Source organism: Anopheles cruzii, chromosome 3, assembly GCF_943734635.1.
Source record: "Anopheles cruzii chromosome 3, idAnoCruzAS_RS32_06, whole genome shotgun sequence".
Lineage (NCBI taxonomy): Eukaryota > Metazoa > Arthropoda > Insecta > Diptera > Culicidae > Anopheles > Anopheles cruzii.
Window position 1 is genome coordinate 26,243,557 of NC_069145.1, and position 26,339 is coordinate 26,269,895.

The following is a 26,339-nucleotide window of genomic DNA, read 5'->3' on the forward strand; positions in this document are numbered from 1 at the left end:
CAATAAGGCCGTCTTCCGTTCTGTGCGCTTCCCTGTGACTTCTGCAGGTCGGTAATCTCTCGTCTCCCTTTCAAAACGGCGTTGAAGGTCCAATATTAAGAAATGAAAATTCAACACAATCCAATTGTAATAAACTCTTTTTCGCTTTTGTACTGAATTTATTATGAAATAAAAATATCAACATAAATTTATAAATTCTCTGGCGTTGTAACAAATTGTAATAACGGAACGGAAACCTTATTTACAGTAAGCCACACCATGGCCAAAACCCACAGTTCCCCGGGTCTCCCTCCTTGCCGGCGTAACGTTCGTTGTCCGCACTACTTACTTGCCGTCAGCACGCTGCTATCGTTCGAATATTCGGTTCCGGTGCGCGCTGCTGCGGGCCGATCCGCTCCTTCCGATCCATCGTCACTGGCCCCGCCACCGTCCGGTCCGTGCTGCCTTTGCAGCACACCATCCGGTAGCGAGTGCAGCTTCTCCAGCGGTCATATGGTCGAGTCGAACACACCCATCGAGCTGGAGATGAGCTGGTCCTTCCGGCAGCAGTCCAGAAACTCTTCGATCGTTATCACTCCGTCACGGTTGGTGTCCATTTTCTGGTACCAAGAGCGATGCAGTGAGCGGATGCCCGTGGAAAGCAGATAATTTCAGGCACAACCGCAGTGTAAGATACGCAGTCCTTACCGGTCTCCCCGCCGCAGGAGCAACCATCGTACTGACCTGGAAGATTGTGTCCACCTTGCTCTTAATGTTCACCTCGTCGCTGCCGCCGTCGTCACGGGCACCCATCAGCTCGTAGATGGCGGTCACGATGTCGGTCATCTCTTCGCGCGTAATCTTTCCGTCGTGATTGATGTCGTACAGTGAGAAGGTCCAGCACAACTTCTCCTCCAGCGTGCCGCGCGACAGTATCGACAGGCCTTGCACAAAGTTCTGCAAATGAATGATGGAAACGAGCGTGTATGCGATCCATCTTGCTTTGCGGTCCGGTTCTGGCCACCTGCGGCTTACCTCGAAACTAAGAATGCCCGTATGCTCCTTGTCCAGGGTGTTGAACACGTAGTGTGCATACAGTCCCGTATTGGCTGCGAAATCAGTAAACAAACCGTGGAGGAACAAAGAGTTTTCAGTTTCATTATTGAAGTTCCGCAGAATCTGTCATCTAATTTCAAACAAAAATTTCATAGTAGGAATTACAATTATTGGAGATCTGATTGAGGTTTTTTGTGAGAGTTACAACAAAACGGTATACTAGAAATATGCAGAAATATGATTAAATTTATGGACTTAGATTGCAAATTTTCTCTGGTATACATGGTACTCTCAAACAATAATGTTAGTATGGTTTCGCGTACTATAAAAAGCAACGATTTCGCATCACTGTGAAGGATTCCATCGAATATCAAATGGAGCATGAATTAATATTTTAAAGCTCAAGCGATGAAGTTACGAAAAGATCGATGTACAACGTTTTCAACCGAGCTGATGTATCATTCTTAAAGCTGCAGTTTTACTGACAATCTATAATATTCAGTGAATGCACTAAAGCTTCTTATAATGTTTCGTTATTTCCGCAAAAATAATCCACTTCCGGGTCGTGCAAATAATAAAAGCAAGTTTTTCATTGCTCCAGAACAACTTACGCTCCGGTGCCGCACCGGGTACCGGGTATTACACGCCCTGAACCGGAATGTAGCGTTTCATTCTTTGTTCAAAGGAATTTTTCATTTCATTTTTCATTCCACTTTTCATTTCCGAGTCATCTCCGCTGTTGAGCGTTTTGCGAAACGGAACACCGTTTCGCTCGGCGAAACAGTGCAACGGTTCATGCGTCGAGATCGATGGATGATCATCGTTAATGGCAGGAGTAATAAAACCGTTTGATCATGACGGTACTGCATAAAGCGCTCCGGACGTGGAACCCGAGCTGATGCGTCGGCTCACAAATAAATTACCTTCCGATAAACAATTATCGTTCGCTGCAGTTGTGCGGAAAGTAATTTGTGTTTGCGAAAAATTGCAAACGACGGGAGAGAAATGATTGGTTTTTTCAATTATCAACGGATTTTAAATTGACAAACCAAACTTCTTCAAGATCGTTCACAATTACATCTCTCTTGATGCAGTATTATTTGTGCATGTTCGAACTAATCAATATGTCCTAAAGTCTTTATTCAAAGCCATAATCTGTTCTCTTTTGTGGCATGAATACATTTCAACCCTTTTCGAGTCCCTATTTACTTGCTTACACCCGAGGGTGACCAAACTATTGCGTAAGTACTAAACGAAGCGGTCATCCTTTTCGGCTTGGGTCCGATGGTAGAAAAGTTTCTAATTGGAATCGAATGGCTCAGTAAACCACAGTCGTAGCTTCTACCAAAAGCTTCAATCGTTTTACCAGAAACTGCAGCAGCCATCATCAATCACGTCTTGTGACTCGTGAAAAGAATTATTTAAAACTCGATCTCCACCCAACAGAGTTGATTTTCATTACGGTGGCTAAATGGTGGGAACTGTGGAACTGCCTGCAATCAGTCATTTATACTTCCATTCATCGTATTTATTGATTTCGTGCTATTCATCGCGCTCGAGTTTCTGGTGCTGGCCGGCTCGGTGCAACATTGACTTCCGCGATAGTAACCTAGAGGACTTCGGTTTGGGCTGCGGGAACGTGCGGTGAACTCTGTAAATGGCGTGACTCCGTTTTTGCAAGTCGTAATCTTTGGCGTTGTGCCAATTCGCCCGTCGTTTTTTTTGTATAACACAAAAGTCAAACTTATCCAACTGCTCGCTCGCTTTGCATGGAGAAAATTTAGCATTAAGTATCGCGTTGGATAGGGTTGTTTTTTGTTAAATGCTTTTTAAACTTTTTACACCACAATCGGCCACCGTGCTGCACTGAGTGCTGACTCAGCTCGGTTGAGCTGGAGGGATTGTTTTTTGTTCTTTTGCTTCTCCTTCGAAAATAACTTCCATGCGGTGTGCATGCCCAAAAATAACGAGCAAATGCGAAGAATGTGAAAATCAAAGGAACGCCACGCTCCCGAAATGCGATGTTTCGTGTTCTGTAGCCCTCAAACGGACGGTTTGGGAGCATACAACGTTGATGATTTTCATTTCAATGGACTCGCAACATCATGGCAAGTCACTCGTCGTTTCAAGGGTCGAAGGGTTTGCTGTTAGTGCCTACGGCAACATTGACATACATTTAGGAGCATATCGCTTCTCGATGTGCAGCAAAAAAGGATACAATGTGTTCCGTGTCGAGCGTTCGAGTAGTTCTTTTTGCCTTAGAAGAAACGAAGCTTTAGTTTTTTTGCTTGAAATGCCTTGAACATCTTTTGGAAATAGCATCTTATGGAAAGCCTTCACGAACTTCATGATTTATTCGAAAAGTTATGCGTAAAAGATATTGTGATTTGTACTTCGTATACTTCGTGATTTTGTAAAATTACGATCTTACCACCACGTTTCACTATGCAACATAATCTTTATGTATGTTATGACAGCTTGCGGTGCTTCTCCGGCGAAGCGAACAAACTTAAAACTCATTTGTTTCACCACTGAACGACATTCCGCTGGCGTTGTATTTATTTTGTGATTCAACCAAGAAAACCAGGTTCTTTTCTCCTTGCATGGGTCGCCCCAAGAGAAGCTTAAGTTCCGTAAACTTTGTCCGACCTGCACTGCCGTGGCGACCACTTCTTTCTCAAGTGGCTGGCTGGTACTTCAAACAACCAGTCCTGCCAGCCCACACCGAACCAACGGAAATGAATCGCAAGTACCTTGCAGCAGTCTGAACGGTGCGTCACACCGTTCACTATCATTGCAACTGAACCCTCCACGACATCGTCCCATAAATATTGGCATGTTTTTTTCAGTGTTTTGATGAAACGCTGCATCCGAGCTTTTGCGTCCACAAAGTGTGGCAATCCCTTTTCAATGACTATTGCCAGGAGGATTGCTGGCCCGCCAAAAAATATGTCTCCTTTCCTGCGGACGAGTGAGTTGAAAACTTCAGCGATTCCGCATTCCGCGCACGTACATTTATGATGGATCTACTGCGACGATGAGGCTGTCAAAAGTATCTCGGAATAAAACGTAGATTGATCATCGTCCCATTAATGATTTGGACTCATTCGGCGAAAACTTGAGATGAACTGGTTGGCGAAAAATGTCACTTTTATGTGATTCGCGGAACAACATAATTTACCAATTACATATATTAAATGTCGCTCACGATCAATGTTTGGCCATGCTTTGTTCACGTCCATGTTTGCACTATTAACCAACTGACTTTGCACGGCATTCAGAAACGTAATTCGGATTCCCCATGTGAGTTTTCTATTTTGGCATTCGTTGCAAACAATTTTTGGCAATTTCTACATTTCTTCGTAACTCGTCAAATATACGAAGCCTCGTCCGATGCTCCGCAGAGAACATTGTGCTCGTGGTTGTGACCATGCCGTACAGCGTTTCTACGAAACACGGTTCAAGAAAGTTTTGCCCAAGAATGTTCCTATAAAACCATCATTCGAACAACTTCTCCGAACCACGCTGCTCGGGACGCTGAGCGGCTGGGTCTTTGATCGTACCGTTGGCGGCTCCCGTCAGTTAACTGTCGTTTGAGTTATTTTGTTCAAGTAATTTCTATTATTGGCGCCTCGCTGCCCTAGGGAACAGGAATCGGCGAATGCTGGGATAGGGGCCGAACTTTTCCTTTATTTGTTTTCCGTTTCCCTTATTGGTTCTTTCGTTCGAGTGAAACGAATAGTCCGGTAACGTTGGCAACGGATGATGTCAAATAACTGCCAAAGTGTAGTGAGTAGAACGACCGTGGAATGTAGTGTTCAATGTGTTGGCGATTTTTTGAAGCGATCGTTTCGAACAAAATTTTAAATTCGCGTTATTAGTGTGCAAATTTACAACCTAACTTAAGCTGGAATGAAAACAATGAACAAACTTTCGATCGTCTCCACTGTGTGCTTACCTCCTTGGGGGAAGAATTGTGAGTAGATAAATTTAAACGTTTCCTCTCGGATGATGCCGGCAGGACACTCTGCCTTAAAGCCACGATAGATGCGCTTGATTTCCGCCTCGGTGAAACGGGTTGCCTCGCAGAGGGCCGCTATCGATTCCGGTCGGTACTTCGGCGGGGACACGATCTCTTCCAGCTCACAGTCTAGATATGTAGACGTAAACAACATGGAACCACATTAATACAATCCGACTGAGATGCTTTGGGGGGTTCTTATTTTACTACGATCCCCTCAATCCCAGTAATGAACGAAAGGGAGGACAACCAATGTTTTGAGTAGTCTTTTAATTGCACGCAAAAGTGATGAAAGCGACAAAGAACCTAAACTAATCTAAACTACTTGAAGTACTTAAGAGAAAACGTTTTTGTCCTGTTGTTTCATAAATACCATTACTCTGAACTCCTGAAGGTGTCGAGAGAAATAAAGCTCAAGCGCCAAGTGCATACCGGTACCTTCTGTGGACGTTTACCGCGAACCTTAGATCCCCTAGTGGAACCGTTTGCTGTATCGGGGCGTAGAGCTTCGAAGTGGTGGAATGTTTGTCCGAGGGGGGCGAGCCAACCAGTCGAAGGTGGTTTTCACTTTGCAAGGTAGCCTTACTGGCAAAAGTTGCAAAGTTGCTTTCCCGTTGTTCGGCGTCGCTGGGCAAAAGGCGACCCTAGCATTATCTAGGTCCAGTTCGGTAAGTCTACAGTCACCGAGGCTACCAAGGACCTCAACCTCTCTACCGGGTGTGTTATCCTTTTCGTTTGCGAACACGTACCGTATACAAATCATAAACTGCGATACTTTGTCAGTGTAAGTACCTCGGAAGCAAAAAGTCGTGGCCGGAGTTTACGCACAAGCACACCAAGCAGGCTCGGTAGAGATTGACGCACTCTGGCCTGCGGTTTATTTCGTTCACACGGAGCAGTCTGGCCTGTGTTGAAATATGGTCAAACGTTTCTCCTTGGTCAAGCTGTCTCGTGTGAGACAAGTTAATTTGGATCCATCCTGCAGGTCCGGTACGGTATGGCGTTGATGATACCCTTTGTCAGAGCCCAAATAAGCATATTTAACGATGTTAGTTTTTCTTTTATAGTTTTTGCTACAGATTTTTGCTTTGCATTGCAATATAAAAACGTTTCGAAAGTGTTAAGGTTAATAAAATGATGTTAATCAAAATAGAAAAAGAGTTACACCGTAACTACATTGATGCTAGAAACATGTCATGCCAACAACATGAATAACAAAAAACCCAAGCAAATGTAAAACGACATCGTTTCATTTTATTTACGATGCTGGCAAGAAACGGTACCATGTCGTAATATCTGAGCAGACAGCCGCCCAAGATGCCGCCGGGATAGTGTCTTAAATTGACAAATGAAAAATTAACCTACACTCGACATGTACTACCTCCGGAGACCCCTGCGGTAGGTAAATCCAGCCGCACGAAAGGATCACGCAACGTCCACGGTTGCCGTTGCTACTGTTGCTGCTGCTGCTGCTGCTGCTAATAGAACAATGTACCTATTGCGGCGTATAGGACCTTTGGTCCTGCGACCCACACCAGACAGAGCTCCTCCGTTGCTGATGACAAATGTTTTTTTCCAAGCTGTGCAAGAAATCCTGAGCCTTGTAACGAGTAACGAGCCATGCTTTTACGCTTTTATGCTTTCTGCTAGTGTTCGCTTTTTTCATCTCCGGTTTACTGCAGCCCACAGCTACAACATGCCCGAGCACGTTACTTCCCTCCCGGCTAGTGAGTTATGAGGGAGCATCGACAATCAACATTATCTCCGGAACGTCTAGCCACGGAGCGGCTGTAGAACAACGGTACGGAGCGGTTGGCTCCTTCGTACACCGTAAACACATAGAAGTTCTCTTTTTTTTTTGTGCCTCCCCCCAAAAACATGTTGGGGTGTATCTGTGCCTGGGTCGCCCAGCGTTCGGTGCGTTGGTCGGTGTTAATGGTTTTAATGGCGTTCCTTCCGTTCTGCTACTGCTGCAGCACAGCGAAACTGAAGTACTGTGGCGTTTGCAAATTAGGAACAAGATTTCTGTCGTTCCTGTTTCCGTCGTTCCATGCATCCGTTACAGTAAGCCGATTTGTTTTCGGCACAAAACAAAAGAAACAAGCATTCCGAAAGAACGGTCATGAAGACGATCGTTGACTGTCTTTCGTCGCTGAACTCATAAAATGAATAAATTAAATTTTTTGAAGTACGACGCTTGACAGGAGATCGCTAGAAATATGTCTAGTGGCCGCTCCGCTGATTGTTTCTGATGCCAATAAGAATTCCTTGTCTTCCGCTTTCACCGCACATTCTGGACACCGTCCCCCGGTGGCCACCAGTAGCGGCCAGTGAAAAAGTGATCAAAAGTAAACTGTCACCATAATTTCAACCGAGACGTAATTAGTGCGCCATTCGCGTTTCGATGAGTTCGCGTTTCACTGTGTGGGGCTTTTGTAAGAGCAGCCCTCCGCAGCGAAAGCCCCAAAAAGAAAGCAAAAACGACCGGCCAAAAAACCAGCTCAACTCTGGTCGCTCGGCTGCGGATAGTTGGCAGGAGCATCTTAGCTTGGAAAGATGCGGGCTCCATTTTTTGCGCCAACAAGACATTTTGGGCTGCGTTTCGTGAGCCCCAAGCAGAAGCCCAAAGAACCGAGCCTCTTTGGGCTTTTTTACCGCCAAACGAAAACGAAGCGGCCACCCGGTCACGACAGCACAATGGAATGGTGAGCTGATGTAATTATGAGGGCACATCTCACTTACAACATTTGGTGGTTTCAAATCGCCTTGCGGGTACCAAAAATTTCGTTATCGTTATCGTTGAATTCCATAACAAGTTTCGGATTGGGACACTCGAAATTATACTGTTCAAGCTTAGTTTGGCTTACGTAAATTGGAAACCAAGGCCACACAGACCCTACCATCGTGTGCAACATTGCAGATTAAACCGTGCTATTAAGTTTAGAAGTCGTCATCAATGTATTGAAAGCTTCGAAAAGTAGTTTTCATCCCGCCGCAAATCCTTCTTATGGGTAGCATCTGCACGGAACATAAACTGAATATAATTTCCTTTTCAACTCTGCGTTCGTACCGCTAAGCAGAGCTCGAGATGATGGAGAACGGGCCTCTTTTTCATCCTTAATGACGGGCAGAATCGTGCGTATAGGAAATCTTTGCGATATTCTGAAACTAAACTTTGCCTGCCCAGAATTCAATTTCTTTCGGTTTGGCTTGTAGCCGAGCCGGGATGACGGCTGAAATTTTTGAAGTGTTGTTCCGTCGTGCCAAGTTTCGTAATTTTCATTCTGACTCGAGATTTTCCTCCCGTTGATCGATGATACCAGCTGGCAGGTGAAACAAGACTGAAGGGACACGCGAGCTGAAGTTCAACGACGCTCGTTGCTTGAAATAATTTCTGAATCGAGTTGCACTTAATTAACCTGATAAAGTTAAGCATCTTTGCGAGGCATCTTCAAGGGGGCTCTTTGACGACCTTACTGAGGTTCAGGAGCCAACTCACAAATGAGCACTGCGGAATGATACGTAGCCCAAACTTAATAAAACAGTGTCTCCTTCATTCAGAGCGAATATTGAAATAATTGGATTCGGAGCCACGGCAAATGTTATCCAGTCGTTGCCAGTAAGCGGGAGTGCTTCGAAAGTTTTAATTCAATTAGCGAATGAAGCATGTATTGAACTCCACCAGAGCTTTACTATTGACACAAACACAAAATTGAACAAAAGCAAATGTAAAGGATTTGACATTTCATGCAAAATGCGTTCTTCTTTGTGGTGTACATCACCGATAAAACGATTTAACCACACGGTTCTGATTAAAAAGTTGTGTGGTTCCCAATGTTCCCGTTTTTGTTTTTTTTATAATTTTTTTTATTTATTCAGTCCGTCAAACTAGTTATGCAATTATGTGGAAAACCAATATTTCAATTCACGATCGGTTGGGCCTCTTTAATTGGTTTTCCCGCATGCGAATCGATATTGTACCAACTTGTACCGTCATATAACGTAACTTTTGATCAATTACGTAGAATCGATGTTTACGGCTAGCCTCAAACAAATTGACAAATTGATTGATTTCGAAAATGCATGAACTGCACGCCACTAGCCACATCAAATATGCTCATCCTCGCACAGATTGCTGGAGCAGATGCGATTCCACGGATGTCCTTCCATTCTCGTAATTCTACGGAATACGGAATTTGATTGAGAAAATCCCAATGATGGATATGTTAGCTCCGAATTCAAATAAAAAAGCGAACTTCTATTGACGCACAGATAAAAAAGTCGACGAAAACCATGTTTTTTTGTTTTTCTTCAATTCCGTCGGCTCCTGATAAAATAGGACTACCATTCCCGAGCCAATCCGGGCTTTCGGCGGCGAATCTCGAAGACGGAACCCCGTAAGTAAGTTTGCACCGTGCCATGGGCGACCAGGCGCCTCCATGTGGATGTCGATGGTTTCAGCAAGAAATTGGGTTCCCGGTCCCGGTTAGTTATTTGAATTTCCACTCGCCCCGCCGGTTCGGGCCGAAAGATGATTTGGAAGGTGGCCGGGAATGAAATCGTCCTTTTTGCCGAGATAGAAAGCATCGAGGGAGAGCTAAAATCTAATTTCACCATCCGTTCCATTAAACCCATGTGACATCCTCGAGGGAAAGATTATTTTGACCGTCCGTTGTCCAGTTGTTTCTTCATTTTGCATCCTCTGGCACCCTACGGTGGCGGGCCCAGAACAGATGCTTGCCATCGGCGAGCCGGTTTAGGCGGCAGCATTGGAAGGGCCAGCATAATACCGAGACCAAAGAGACATTAGCAGCGTACAGGCGTTTATTTTACTGCTTCCCAAAGTAAATATTATTCGTCCTTGTACCGAACAGATGACCGGCCATCTTCTTCCGGGTAATTGATGAGATTGCTCGGATACTACCACAGAGTGGATACTGGGCTAATTTCGTGTAATTGTATCTACATCCTTGTAATCGGTTGGTCGCTGGCTGGCTTCGGTCCAGCAGCTTATTTGCCCACGGGAAGACAAATTACCGAACACCATTATCGGGGGTTAATTATGTCTAATGATGGCAGAGCACAAAATTTTATTTTCTTGCTGGAACTGGCACATTGATCGATTATGTTTTCGGAACAATCATGAAAAATGCTGCATAAATATTCTATTTTAAAGTAATAAATGCTCATAACAACGACTTACGAACATAGAAAATGTCCTCAGTTTCGTGTTAGTTCTATTTTACGAGCCAACGAATCGTTTATTCAATTTTAGTGTTGTAAATTGTTCATATAAATAATAAGATAACTAAAGAAATAATTATAAATTTCCAACATGTAAATAAAGTACCTTGAATTTATTATTCAAAACTTTACAAACAACTTTATAGTTTGGTCAAATCTATCAGTCCATAATAAGCTTCCATAAATGCACCGAAATATCTCCAGCAGTGGAACTTATGGAAAACGTAAGCCGGTGTAATAACTTGCATAAGGCCCCACTGAAATCTCTGTGTGTTAATAATATGTTTGGTACATCCCCGCCAGCGTCCCACATTTTGGAGGATTTGGGCTTTTCGATGTCAAATCCCCTTCAAGTCCCTCGGTCAAACACTGAGCTGCTGAGTTGAGTAAAAAACAAAAGTGAAGTAATCCCATTTTGCTATTCAATCAGTCTAGAAATTACTGTACATAAATTCAACACACTGTACACACAATAGCATCCTCCGCCGGGTGGACCGGAACCTAATCCCGCTGACGAACGGAAACCTAACGTGCTGCTGACTGCTGTTGCTGCACCCCCCACAACAACCCACCAAACATATACCACCGCGTGAAGTGGTGTGTCATCATCGTCATCATCAACAGCCTCAATCAAACCACTGCCCACCCCTACCAGCATCCCACACGGGTGCCACTGTTCCGCTCGAATCCGATCTCGACCCAAATCACTGTCGGTCTGCCGGTCCGTGTTAGCTGTAACACGTGTACACCTCCTATTTCGTCTATTTGCTGTTCGTGCCGGTGAATGAGGCAAAATTTAAATAATAAATTAACAATCCATCTGTACAGGTGTGAAAAGCGTTGCCACAGCACACGGTTCCACTCCTTCACGCGCATTGTTGTGTTTTTTACGATGCCGTGTTGGTGGGTGGGACCTGAAAATATCAACCCCGACGACCCACCTAATCCCGGGCTGCACCCAGCCAAGCGAACCTTTTTCCGATTCGATTCGTGACCACCAAACAACGATCGCGTTCGATTGGTAACCGATATTTGATTACCATTTACGGCTAACGATAATCTCCGTTGACGGTGCCCATTTGGAGCAACTGTCAATTGCCCGTTGGCGAGCTTTGTCGTTCGCCGATTAGGACCGGCGTCGACCGGCTGATTCCGTGGCAACATTGTGCCCTTGCTCGAGCTGAGAATCAAACGGTGGCAGCAAGTTTATGTTTGCCACAAAGTGTTCGATTTCGGTTCGTTTATCTTTCACTCGTTAGTGGCTGTGTGGAGTTTATTCCGGGTAACGGCGAAGAACTCGATAAATGCAGCCACCAGCCATCGTGTGTACGTTGCCGTTGTGAAAATATACAATTTACTTCACTTCATTTAAGTGTATATCGTACGCTTCTTAACGGCGGGTGAGCTTCGTGAAGAAAATGAAATAAAAATACCCTGGTGCCAGGCAACTCCCGGCTGCGAGAAGATAAATAACGTTTTCCGTTTTCAAATTCCCATTTCTGTGTTTTCCATCAAAATCCTGGTTCGACGTTCCTCACTTCTTCCGATCCGGTTATGTTGTGTGTGCTCTGTTAGGTAGCCCCCACCTGCGACTGCTCTGACTCCGGGAGAGCTCCAACTCAGGACGCACGAAGGTTGTACAAACAAGCAATGCCAAATTTTTACGGCAAACATGGGAAATACAAAGCCACGACCGACCGGCCGACGGCCAAACGGCCCGTGCTGGACCGTTTCGTGTAAAAATCATTGGATACATGGACGCCAGCGGCCGGCATGTGGCCGACACATTCTACTGCCCACATGTTACTGAACCCTACGGTGACCTCTTTGGTCGTTTTGAGAAAAAGCCAACACGCGAAACCGGTAAATTGGCGGGCCTCCCACCACCAGGAAGGGGGCAGACACGGAGGAACAGACGAGGGTCGCTCGTTGCACGTACTCCATAAAACGGACCATTTATGTTTGCTTTTCTTAGTCCAACTCTTCGTTTCGACTCTCACTGTCACGGGCTTAACGTTGTAACGGAACTGGGGATTGACACCAGACGGCCGGCCGGAATCTTCAACGGCTCCGTATGAAGCGAAGGGACAATTGATACAGACCACAGCGCAGTGACAAAATTAATCACTTTGTGAGCCATCGAATAGTTGTCGAAATGTTCACCCACCGTAACCTGGCAATCTTCGTACCGAAACGGCATTGAATGATCGCTTTTAATCCGTATCAACACGTTCCGGCATTCACGCTGTCTAAGAAATAATATTTGATAAAATGAACCGTGCGACTTACTAAGTGACTGTGTTGGCCATTAAAAAGTTACGCTCATATGCCTGAGCACTGGAAACCCATTAACGTGTGGCTTTTAAAAGCCGCCGTTCTTGGCGTTCACCTGTACTGCTTCACGTGCGATGCCCACCGAAGGTTTATGGGTCTTCCGTCCGTCCGATATGAAGTATCGAAACCGATGGATTTTTATTTTGTTTGCACTGCGCTAAAACGACTCAACTTATATGGGTTGGTTCGTATTCCTCAGAGAGACCGTTTGCTAATCGAGCGTGGCAAGTTGGGCAGCGTGGTGAAAAAAATGTCAGACCGTAAAATTCTCCATTTGAGATTAAAATGATTCACGGATGGACGAGCAATAGAGGACGATTAAAATCCTGGCTGACGCTCAATGGGTGTATGTTTGGGTTAGCCATTTTTGTGTGCTTGCAATGTGATTGCGATTGGGTATGAAGTGCATATTCTTGTTTGGCACAAATAAACGACACATTTTATAATCTGCACGGAACAAACTTTACGTTATGTCAACGATTGTTGTGGTTGCGCTGCGCTTCACTCGAAAGTTTACCACTAAAAAATTGTCCTATTTAAAAAAAAATGCGCTGCGTGCGATACGTAATACCTGACACCATTTTTACCTCGTTTGCTCAACTGCGAATGCAACAATCTGGTGGAAAACCAGGCGCCTCCATTGCCATCGCTTTGCGGGCAATCAAAATATTTTGTTACCAAGTTTTCAATCAGATTTCAAAACATATTTTCTTAGCAAAAGTGCAAAGCCGAGCACCGGAGGCCAAAGAGTTTCATATTTATCTTGCATAAAAACCAACCAACAGTGGCGCGCATGGTAAAACTTGTTCTTCTGCTCACTCCCTTTGTAGCCGGGTCTCTGGACCTCTGAAGGCAATCAAGCGTTTTATGACATTTTCAGGTTGGTCAACCGAAAGCAAATGCCAACCATTGAATTGGAAAGGTCAGGCGAGAAGTGCTGCTCTAGTGGCCCGAATGGTCTGTTGGTTGATTATGTTGCTAGTTCACTTGGTCCCTTTTTTATTTTGCTCTATCTGAAGCTCCTCGAATACCTTGAAATGAAGCGTGTGACCCATCAGACCCCGCAGCGAGCCACGTGGCTCCCTGACCACAGCTTCGGTGTTTGGGAGAAAGTAATTATCGTCGTGGTTACAATGGTGACACTCTAATGGTGCCTGCGGTTGTTGGTGGAGAAAATCGTTACGTTTTCCACCCATTTTACCACCACCACTGGCCAATCGTTTGGCCTCCAATCTACGATGCAAAAGTCTAAGCCCGAAGTCCGTAACTTGTCCCCCCGAAAAACAACGAAAGTTTGTGCTGCGTTCCAAACAGCTTCGGGTTTGTTTTGTTTCGAGTTGGACCGTTATCTCCGTGAAACTAATTACCGCAAGATTCGTCCGCGTCGGCGGAGCCGGAAGCGGTAAAAAGCGCAAACATTCTGCTCCCTGTGTGTGTGTGTGTGTGTGTGTGTGTGTGTGTTATAAATGCTACGATGCCATAAGATAAATACCACTCTTCGAGCTGAACTTGGCCCCCATCCAGGCGGTGCGCAGGTAGGCCAGGACCCGCCGGCACAAGGGCCGCTGCTTGTGCGACAGATACTTGGACACATCGTTCTCCAGCTCCTTGTGTTTGAAGTGTGCGAGGAAGTCGTCGATGGTGCAGATCGAGCTTTCGAGGTTGGTGGGGCGCGACAGGCTGAGGGCCGAAGCGGTGTTCACCATCACGCCGCCCGTGATGGACGGTGTCGTGACGGTCGACTCCTCGAGGTGTGGTCCTGCCATTCTCGGTACACTCACTAGACGCGGGGCGGCCAGCTAACGTCGCCGAGGTCACACTTAGTTCACACACACACTCGACACACTCTAAAGCACGGCACAACACAACTTCAGCATGGCGCGAAGGTACGTTTGACGGCCCGGTACATCACAGACCAGCAATTCCTAGCGTAGGCACTCCAGTTACAACCGAGAGGTTTTGTATTCGGCGTTTTGCGGCGTTTCTTTTACTGTACACGGCGTAACGGAACACGATTAGCATGAAATGTGGAACACAATTTTCGGGGTCAAGAAGATACGCATTCAACACTTCTATGAAAACGATTTCCAAACGACTGGCCGCTCGATGGGCACGGTGCACGGATTTTATACAACAGCACCAACACGGCCAACACCCAATCACACACCTGTCTGCCGACCTACGATTCGAATGACCCACCGAATAAACCACCATAACAAATCGGTTGGGCGTTAATCATACTCCCATCACGTTGTGTTCCATCTGCACCGCCGACGAAGTCGACAAAGTCTCTACTTTCGGTTTGGGGAATACGAAACAAATCTGTCGGCCATAAGGTGTGGCGAGTGGCGTGGTTTAGAATTTACATTTTTACCCGTTCATTAATGAAATGCTCAGAGGTACCTACGGTGGAATGGCATCACATTGGCCTCGTGTGAACGTCGGTGGGTAGCCTGGTTCGGGCTGCACCCTAACCTATTTGTTTTGATTTTAATACTTCAAAAATCTGGCCAACCCTCGGTTGCGTGACTACGCTACGGTTCCCTTATGAATTCACGGCTGCACCGCTTTCTGCTGCGTAGCACCATCCGAAACCGACGTCAGGGTCGTAAATAATAATACTTCCCACAGTCGCACCGACCGACGGCTGGGTTTGGATTTCACTCAACGCCGCCTCCAGGTTCGCTAAGTGCGCGCGGTACTTGCAGCGTAATGTAGTACAGCGTATTACTGTCCATTAGCGGTGTACTTTAGTAACTGCACACGTTAAGAAAATTTCATTCACACTCCACGCGATTCGGTTACCGGAGTGCGAACGCGGAGCACGAACCTTTTTTGGGAGTGAATCCGCAAAATCTGCTCCGCGGTGTGTGATAAAATCGAACGGAAGTGCACGAAGAAAGGGCGAGAAAGAGAGAGCGGAGCTAGTGAGATATCTTGAACGCCATTTCGGCGAAGCGCAACGAAGTGTGAAAGTCCTGATCCTCGGGGCGATTCTGATAGTGCACAGTAGTGGGTGTTGATGGTTTCGTTTGGGGTGATTTAATTGTTATTTATGGTGCACCGCCACGAACGCGCGGGCCCGGGAGCAAAATAGGTCAAACGGAGCATCAGTTTGAGCGCCTAACGTATCCTTTACTTCACAAGGAAAGCAAACTGTGGGCGGTGCTGATTATTTATTCGGTTTATCGTTCCGTTCTGCCAAATCGCTTTAATTCCATGTGTCAAGAAGTAGATGAATGTAATTTTTCAAACTTTTCTAACCTCAAACAAACTGTAATGATTTTTTGTGTTTTGTGTGGTGCATCATGAAATCATTCTAATTTCCTATCTGGGTGTTATGCGTCGTTTATATAATTATGTGCATAAAAAAAGACCAGATTTGTGGAGAGACAATTCTAGGCTTTCGCTTCACGAGGAAGTTTTTGTATCACATTTTTGTGATCATTCCGGGGTCATTTTGACGCAAATCCAACCCAAATCTTTCTGCAACCACAGTATTCGTCTGGCTTGGCAGCATCTTACTTCTGGCCATTCGCTAAGCTCAACAGACCGATCCGAGAACACCTTTCAATAGTCGAGATAAAAGCGGAAACGAAGAGTGTGTTGAAGGCCATTTCTAAGAAGCACTCGAAAACCGATGGAGACTCAAGATGGATGGAGCTGCAGTAGGAACAACCGACGCACTCAAGTAATTTCAGATGTGTATTTTAAAAGTAAGGCAAAACAATCGATCAATCATTTTTTGAGGCGTACAAGAAACAGTAAAACGGTTCAGTTTGCGCCGAACATGAATGTGTAGGACGAGAAAATTATTACATCTTGAGTATTAAAGTTTTCAAAAAAATCATCATAACTCATCCCTTCAGAGATGGCCATTTGGTGGATGACTGATGGATCGATGGAGCATCGGAGCTTCATCGTTTGCTGCTAATTCCCCTTCTAATGAACCACTAGCAATGGCCACAATGTGTAGAAATTATCAATAAAACCTCCTCCACAAAACAAGCATAAAATCCAACAGAGTCAGGAAAAAAAGCAGACGCCAAGCCCATTAAGCAAACTCATACGAGTTGAATGAAGTGCTAAATGGAATTAGCAAACGGTCGGACGGTTTCGTTAATGCCATAAACCCCTCTCTCCCACCCGACCCTCCGCGAAGGGGGCTGCTCCGGTCAAGGCAACAGGAAGTTCACCCTCAATCCGGTTTTTCGGTGCTTTCACGCTTTAATCCGATTTAAATCGCAGTTTTACGCAAACCGAACGCACCATTAGCTGGCGAGCTCGGGCGGCTCCCGTTTGGAGAAGAGCAAACCAAACGAAAAAAGAAAAACGGTTTATCACAAATTTTCCGACTTCGGCGATCCCAGCCCGGCCAGTTCGCATGAGGGGACCACATTTTTCCACTTGACGGCCGTGGGCCGCTGATGCAGCGGGCAGCCGGAACGGAGTGTGGCATTAAATCAAACCAAATTAAAATCGCTTTCCGGAACCGCCGCTGTGGCAACGGCCGGGGTTCCTTTCAAAGAGGCCCTATTTAACTTCACCATCCTTGTTTCTTAATTTTACTTACACCACGCGCCGTAATATCTATTTCCGAATGGTAGCATTAGGCAATGGGGGCCCTTACTTCCGTTTATTTACCAAACGAAGGCACAAATAAAAAAGAAGTGAGCAACAGATTCGCGGGCAATATTTAATGTTTTGTACAACAGGAACCATCCGCGGAACCAGGGACGTGCTTCGTGGATCGAAAACTCGATAATCCCGTCCCCTAAACCTGCGCCCAAATTCCTTGATCGAAAAGATCGAAGGGCACATCAATTTTATCGTCGCTCCAGTTTAGCCAAATGTCCGCTTCGGCGATTTCGCGTTCGCAAAAATTATCACGCACCTTCGGCCGGGTGGTGCGTCCACTGTGGCCGGATGACTTAATCGAGGCAATAAAACAAGCCCAAAAATTGGTCGTAAACTCGATCGTGCCACCTTATCGTGAGGCACACCGTGCGCGCCACGTGCTGGCGGAAGCTTAATCACCCGACACATAATGTAGCACCGAAAATAAGAACCACCTCATCTAAAGCTTTCATTTTTTATCGTTGCGGGCCGGAAATAGAAACGGCTTTTTGGTGGCGCACCGAAATGAAGCCATCACGTCCGCGCGGTAATCGCTTTTCGACTCCAAACCAAACGCCGACCGTCTATCTATTGTTTTCTATTCGCTCTCTTTTTACGGTTTGCGAGGCTTTAGTTGAACCCCGAGCACGGCCGGTTGTTTCACAGCACCGTTTATTGCCCATCAGCGAAACACACGTATAGAGCCCCGTATGGGAAGATGTATGCTAATGCTTTGCCGGTGCCGGGCCCCGGCCTTCATTGTTCGCATATCGCACGGTTGACACCGAATGAAAACAGCGCTCCACGACCTTTGTAAACCAGAAAATGTCACTGAAAATGGGCACGAAAAAAGCGGCGGCTTGGGCATAGAAATTTCACCAAGCCCCCGATCGGGCCAATGAAATGGAGGCGCATGGTGCCCGCGGTAAGGGTTGGCCATCGGGGTGCGGTCGTCACGTCATCCATTCCAGGGAAACGAATCGGGAACACCTGGAACGGTTTCACGGTGGGTTTTTCTTTTATTAATACACATTTTATCCAGCGTAACCGCGAGCAATTCATTTCCCATACTTTGATTGTTGGTTTTTTTCATACTTTTATGCTGCGTGCCGGCAACATGGGCGTCACTGCTCGCTGATGCCACCACACATCGTCCGGCGGACCGATCGTCGTCGATCGTCGACGCTCGCCAAAAACATATCGTTCGTTCGGGGTTGGAGGATGAAATTTCTATTAAAATTCAAAACTCCTGATTGCTGGCACGCTCCGGGCCCGAGGCCCCAGCAGCAACCGCGAGTTGCTTACGTTGTGCTTGCCGATTGTTTACCATCTTCCGCTTTTAGATTTTACTTTCTTCCTTTCCACGTTCCATGAGCCACTCTCTGGAGGCACACACTTCATGAAAGTCAATCAAGTACTTCGGTTCGGTTCGGGACGTGGGGCGAAAACTGGAGTAAACTTGCTTATGCCAACATAGCACACGGGCGAACCGCAGCCAACCCCCAAACCGGTTCCAATCTCTCGTGCAAATTTCGTTCGATAATTTGCTGCTTGACTCGTGAACTTGCTACTTTCTTTTTCGGGCACTTTCCGGAAAGGGGCAATCGCAAGGGATTGGGTCAATGGTTGCTGACGTGAAGGACCATTAATTTGCATTTCATTGCTCGATTATTGGCATTTGGCGTTCAATAATTTTTGCAACAATTACTCAACTCTGGTGCTTACTCTTGTGCGGTACACCATTATCATTTTGTGACCCTTTTTTCCCTTCAGCCTTAACGGCTTTGTGGGAATGTTTTTGTTTCTTGTGCGAAACAAACTTTTGTTGTCGTGACAAAGAACACTTTTGTAGCCGTGTGCGTACCGACAATTATACGACAAATGTTCCCGTACACGGTCCCGAGATGAACGAGCGAGCGAAAAGAAACGAGCAATTAATTTACATAACAATGATTCGATGGTTTTCCCAATTTTCCTCTTTTCCACGCAAAAAAGGAATAAAAGTACTCTACCCATGTTTTCGGCCATGCGCTGCTTGTCGACTGCAGTTTCTCGTTTCGGGAGTGCTTTTGTCCGGCGCACAAAATGACTACCAAAAGTCCGCCATCTCCTGCTGCCAGTGCCCGCGGCCGAGCGAAGGACGGTCGCCTTAGCCGAAATTGTTGACATTTCAACCCTCGGCGGCAACCCGTGCCAGTTTGCCCGTGCCCGTCTGCCGGCACTTCAATTTCATTTCGTGAAATATGTTGTCGCCCCTTTTGGCCCCCAACGAATTCCACAACCGGCCTGCGGATGGTGCACTCGGCCCGGCACGAAGAAGAAGAAGAAGATGTTGCTTACATCGGACCCAACACACGGAGTCTGCCGCCAGCAACCAGCGCTTGCCTGCCAGCTTCGCGGACGGTGGTTCCGTTCCGTGCAGTCGGCAACTTCATCGAACCGGAGCGCCATTTGGGTCGGCCGGGTGCTTAATGTTGCCAACAAAGTTCGCAACAGGCCGCCGATCGAACGGAAGCCGGCCGGAGCGCATTGATTTGACTTCCGACTTCCGAACGAGGCTGCTTACATCAATACGACGACACGAAGGACGTGCTCCTTCGGATGGTGTATTTATTTGAGGAAATCCCTACATATTTGGCTTTGGCCCCACTTCTTCGATTGGGCAAATGTTTGCTTTCGGTTTGGGTTTGGTTCAATTTTATTAACTGCTACGTTCGCTGCATAGACGTTCCTTTCACGCGGCAACATGTTGTGGTAGTGAGCATAACGTAGAACGTGATGTTTAATGGCCACCATGAAGTGTTTATGCTGCAGAACTGGTTCCGTGAGTAATCGAGTCTGGCATAGTCGAAGATCAGGTTTCACAGAGGGCACGATGATAGGGGATACTTTGAGCCGCAGACCGAAACATTACTAATTAAAGTTTGTTACAAGGCCGGGAAAAAGGTGAAGGAAAATTTCCCAAATTTTTTTATGACAGACCCTTGTAATGCGATGACTTTTATATAAAAAATGAGTCTGTGTGAGTGAGCCCTTAGCAGCTAATTCAACTACTAATTTTAAATACTAATAATGTTGCTTCAACTACGAAAACGAGCGACGGAGCGAGCGATTGTTTGCACTGTTGTTTGTTGTACAATTAAACTAGTTATATTAGCTCGGCAAAAGCTTAATTTTATTTTTTTGGCGAGTAAAAAGTCTGGCAATCGTTATGTTTATAATTAATGCGTACGTCCTTACCCGTCCAAATACTTTAATTCCGGAAAAGTAAATCGACCCAATCATCTACTCGGTTACTTTCCTATTGCTTTTCACTAATTTGTGTGGGGGCGGGGGTCCCGAGTGGCTGGCCAGCAAACCCAAATTCGCTCCCTGTTATCCGTAACACTTTTTACAGCACTCGCCACCTTCAACACGGTCGTTTTATTACACTTCCAGTCGGAGGTGAAGTTATGGCCACTATTTACTACACCCGGCCACATTGACGGCTTCAAGGTGTGGTGCTGTGGTGTATAAATAAAAATAATCGATGAAATTTAATTAGATTAAAGCACAACCCACTTGCTTGCTGTTCCTGCTGCTGTGTAGGGTCTCCACTTTTTGCATATTTATTGCTCGCTCCTTTCGTGTTCGCCATTCTTGCGCACCCCTTTTGCGCGCGCAAGGAATGCGTGCCTTTACGAGCATAAAAATCAACCATAAACACAGCGCCTGCCCAACGGCCTCTTTTCGGGGCCGAAACAAAGATCCCCGATACCTAATCGGGCGTGCGAATTAGCTGCCGACAACGGAATTTATCTCTGGTGATACGATGACCTGCCGACGGATCATCAACATCTTTCGCGACAAATCTATCAACTTGCGTGACATTGCACGGGCCACACCATGAGTTTGCATGTCGCCGACGCCCGCGGATATGCTTAAGCTGTCGGATAATGTTAAACGAAGGTACACTTCTCACTCAGCATGGGTGTGGCCAGTACGCGCCCCGTTCATTAGCGTGCAACAATTGTGAAGGTCGCTGCAGGCTGTCAGCGAAAGCCTCCCCAGTAAGGCTGGTGTTTCTGCGATGCTTTGGGCCAAACCACGGGCACACGGTCTAGTCACGGAAGATGGGCTGGGTCGGTCACTAATTCGAGGTTCGCCTGTATGTTTGTAATATTATGATTGATTGGACAGCCGACCGCGATAAGGGCACGATTTCATTTCAGCGACACGCCGATCCGACCGGCCCGGAGCGAGGGTTGAAATAGGATATTTTACTTTCTTACTTTCAACATAATCACCCCCCTTCGGGCGGCAGGGCGACGTGCGCCCGCGGTGGTCTGATCGCGTGTGGTCAGCATAAAAACAGAACACAATGGGTGCCGAGCGGCGCGATCCTGATGGTGCTTCGGTTCGCTTCTTCCATGTTACAATTATGTATAAGTGGACTTGAAATGGAGGCTAAACGGTGCAATTTGCCCGAGGGCGAAGCCAAAGGCTCGATTCTCTCTCGATTTTCGGTCCATTTACTTGCTCATGGTTATGGGCGCGCTTCACGGCCGACCAGCATGCATGGCCGGCGCTGCGCAGGGCGTACTTATTGAAATTAAAATTAAATTACAAATCGAATGCAAAATTTCGTGCCAATATTTTGTGATCCTCAGGCTCACGCTATAGAATATGTAGACCAATCCTGAAGGCGAATAAACAACTCAAAATTATGTCACAAACCCGTTTCGTGCCAGATTTCATTTCTTTGCACCGAACGCGAAGCCAACCAACAGATGAAAGTGTTAAGCCAAACGCCCGATAACATCTGCAAAGCTTCAGATTTTATGCTAACGCGTGCTCTTTATGACCGTGCGTCCTGCCGACCAGCCCGGCTATGATGCTTATTTCTAATTTAATCAACCAATCTGCCGGTGGCAAATTTCATTTCACACTCAGGTGCGCCCAGCTCCCAGATGCTATCTATATTGCATTTTTTTATGGACACTTTCGAATCAGCAATCAAGAAGACGATGAAGAAGCGGAAAAGGCACACACAGACACCCCGATAAGACAATGTGCCAGCACCAAGCCTACGTACCGTTCGTGAGTGCCGGCATAAAATGGTACCACACTTGCAGGACACACACACTCGGTGTGGCTCGGAACGTTTATCCGACTCGAACCTCGCCGAGCTTTCCACACGAGCAGCCGACGGACGAGGTGCGAAAAGGCGAACAAATAGATAGCAGAAAACAATAGGAACCTTGTGGCCCCCGGAGCGCACGGTTCTTGAGGCACCGCAAAACCAAAACTCTTTCGAACTACCGGCAGGGTACGTAATAAAGAGTTGTTGGATCAACTGTAATATTGGTTCTGGGAGTGTTGGAGTCGTTCACTGGCTAACGTGCTGAAAAGCTCAGCCGAAGCCACCTAAAGAGAGCATCTAGCTGGAAAAGTGCTAACCACCGCACTTTAAAGAATGCGGTGGCCCTTTTCATTTTTGAGGGCAAAAGGCAAACGAATAAATGTTAAAAACTTGCCCCTAGGTGCCAACCGTCTTACAGAATGCCGGTGACACACACCCAGACGCGCACACAGCTAGTATCGGTCATTCAACTGTATCTTAGAATCACACCTTGGCCCAGGGCGGGCGTTTCATAAGAATGTGGCCCCTACTCGGCTGTAAGAAAAAAGGAAAAATCCCTCCCTCGATGAAGGCGTAGTCTTGCGGTTTTGTGCTGAAAAGTCACACACCAGGCACCGACAGCGCTTGGTAGTAGCGATTCACGGCTGCCGGTAGAAAGACGCTTGCCACATGTCCTGCTTCTGGTTCTGGTGGGTGACACTGGTGGGCGTCGCTTTATGGGGAAAGTTTCGCGAAAAAAGTTTACACAGGCTTTCCAATGGGTTCTGTAATAATTAAATATTGTTATGATTTATTAGTGAACTGTCAATTAGGCTTATTTGACTATAATCGCTGTTTTGTGCTTTTGATAAAAATGATCTACAGTTGCATTCTACGTACTGAAAGTGGGACCAATCGCACGTCGCAGTCGCACCTACATTCATTGTCAGCGCTGTATTTTGCGGGGGGAATTTGGGATTGTTTCCGCTCGACTGCAAACGTACCCGGAGCACCAGAGAACCCACACGGTACGCGGTCCCTGTAGCTAGCAACCGAATGCCGAGGGCGATTAAAAGGCGATGGTCGATGTTCAGTTGGAGAACCATTCAACCCTGGCCTACCGCCGGGCCCGCAAGCAGCATTCGAAGGATCTGAAGTGTGTAGCACCGTGCAGCATTAGTTCGCCCTCTGCGAAGGTGTCTGACCCGTCGCATCGCGTCGCGTTGGTCTTTTGACCATCTTCGGTCCCGCTGGCTGGCTGGCGGCAGCACAAAAGTTTCCCAACCCACGACCCCGTGGGTGTGGGATAAGCGCCTTATGGGCGCTGTGCCAGTGAATTTCTATGGCACGAGCTTAGTAAGGCTCCGGTGGTGAGATAAAGGACGCCACCGTCGGATACCCGAACCGATCGGCGGAGGAGGCAGCCCACACTAGAGGTTTGAGCGGCGTTCGGACGCAAAAATGTGCCCGCTCGAGGCGTCGAAAAGATGCGAAAATGGAAAATGGCCAGCGGCGCACGTTGCACTCGTCTGTTTGCATGGGGCGCCCCGTTGGGCGTTGGAATCCAAAGTTATTCTCCCCAAGTCCCAGATCGAGAGGGTGGGAGAATTGGTCTTTCTTGGAAACAGGGACTGCACCACATAAAACTCCCGGTCCGGAGTACAGCACGTCACGGAGCCATCCGATCCCGTTTGGGGCATTTTGAATTTCTTCAAATATTTCGCATCCACTGTCGAGGATGTGGCTTCAAGGCTTGCTGGCAGCCTCACCACCGGAAGTGGGAGTGGGAAACACAAAGAAAGCGTTTTTAAGGACCCGTTCTTGTGCGGTCTACGTCGGTGCAAAGCCGGAGTGCATCCCGATGGGAGGGATGCACACAAAACTTATTCTCGCTGCATCCATATGGTTTCGAGAAATTCATAACTTCCGCTCGGGACTGATGGAAGTGATCCACGAAGCGGAGTTTGGAACTATCGTACTCTGAAAAAGCACCATTTTAATATGCAAGGGCCGCCATAAAAAGAAAACAAACACTTCGTGACTAACTTTTTTTTTGTTTTTGCTTTAAGAAATTACAAGTAACCTAGTTGCAAAAAACCGTGTGCCAAAAAAGCCGTAAATTTTCGCACCTTTTCCTTATAATTAAATGCCCAATACGGAACCGGTAATCTGCACATTAATCATCAAACGTAGCCAACGCTCGATGCAAATCATCGATAAACCCGAACTGGGGGGAAAAAAGAATAACCATTCCTCCGCACGGTATTCGCGTGAAAATCATTTAACGATGCACAATTCCCTGCGCGACTTTACGATTGATTTATGATCCGTCCCGTGCCCGACCGCAAGCAGCGCCACCGGGGGACCCACGGGCTGGGCCAATCATGTGCGGTGCCCGTTTGCGTCTGCCGATGCTTCGACGTGTTCCCCGGGAGCATGATTTATGATGCGAGGTCATACGCCGCACGTACGTACGCAGCCGAAAATTGATGATTATCATCCGAGCCGAGCTAATTATTCAATTCGCGCCCAACTCCCCCGGTGCGGCGTGGCCGACGGGCCGGACGTGCCAAAGATTAAATTGTACCGCTTTGGAACCTTTCTGTCACTCGATAAAGCATGTGCGCGCGCGCGCGACCGCGCTTCGTGACGAAAAGGATCCCGGAATGGTCCCGAAACTGGTGATTAAAATAGGGGAACGGTTGGGCTCACTCGAGCGCTGGACAAAAATGAACGCTCCTTCTCGGTGGCTGGGTTGCTTGCTTAAAGCTACCTTCCACAAGTCCCGTCCCAACGGCATAGGTCTTCCCATGCACGCACACACACACACAGGAAGAGGTCCGTGCACGTTATGACGCCCGCAAGGATAGTGGCGCTGGTGGCAATTTGAATTATTCATGCCATCGAGTTTGATGGGCCGCTTACGCTTACACACCAGCCTAGCGGCCCAGAAACTGCTCCGTTGGCGGTTGTTCCATGTCAACAGCTGACATTAAAAGGAGCTAAATGTGATGTTAACCTCACCATCGTCGTCGTCGTCGTCGTCGCCGTCGCCGTCGGGCCTGCCAAGCACTTGCTTTTCAATCTGCTTCCCACCACGTGACGTGACACTCGACGCTGGGACCCGCGTAAACGCTGCTGACTGTGCATCCAATTTTCTACTGGAGTTGCTGACTGTGTAATGTGATATACATTGTTGGTGCGGGAGCTTGCTTTTAATGAAATCGGGGTCACGTTACGTCGGGGCACGTCACGTCAATCTTTGCTGTTGATCTTTCGTCGTACAGCTTAACACATTTTTTCAACAATAAGTAATAGGCGAACATAAGTGATCGGAATGCCAGAGGCAGTGTCATTAGCTACTCAACTCCACTACTTTACCATAGAGGCTCGCCGGCTTGTCATGTTTAAAATTAATTCACGTTAAGCCCTTAATTGGCCGGTGTTTTGGAAAATATGGTATCGGGATTTGCTCAATTTTTCAAAAGCAGAATTAAATGGTTTTTAAAGTTACTACTTCATAGGGATCCAATTTGCTTCGTTCAACTTTAGCCTCACGCGCTTCATACTTTCATCGCATGACGTGTTGGTTGCCTCGTGCGAACGGGACCGTGCCGTGTGGCGTGGAGTAGCCACTTCCCATACGGCTTGACCAGCATCTCGTCATAATCCTTTCCTTCCCATTAGCGGCACGGCACGGGCTTAATGAGAAGGAAAAGCCAACGCTGGCAAGGAAAGATTGATAAGGGTTGTGGGCTCGTCTGCCGCGCAGTGCCGACGGGCAACTTGCAGAACTTCGAGGTGAATCGCGTGCTCAACCTGTAGTCCCCGGAGGGGGTCCATCGCTTCCCTCGGCTCTTCTCGGCAACGGTCCGCCAACGTTGCTCGAGAAGAACTTTCCATGTCGGGGCCCGTGTTTGGTCAGCTTCGGCCCATCCCGCCCGAGGCTGGAGGCTGCTTTACATTAGCCAAGTTTGTGAGGATTTC

The 26,339-nt window shown here is 47.0% G+C and overlaps 1 protein-coding gene across 1 annotated transcript in view; it reads right to left on the reverse strand.

Annotated features, from left to right (window-relative positions):
• Positions 1-137: 137 nt before the first annotated feature.
• Positions 138-26,339, reverse strand: part of LOC128275422 (Kv channel-interacting protein 4-like) — a 37,859-nt gene continuing 11,657 nt past the window's right edge. Inside the window, exons 3-6 of the mRNA XM_053013914.1 lie at positions 4,994-5,185; positions 1,015-1,088; positions 724-936; positions 138-599 (exon numbers count right to left, since the gene is read on the reverse strand). Of these exons, the coding sequence (XP_052869874.1) occupies positions 489-599; positions 724-936; positions 1,015-1,088; positions 4,994-5,185 (590 nt within the window). The 3' untranslated portion in view covers positions 138-488. The remainder of the gene's footprint in view (positions 600-723; positions 937-1,014; positions 1,089-4,993; positions 5,186-26,339) is intronic.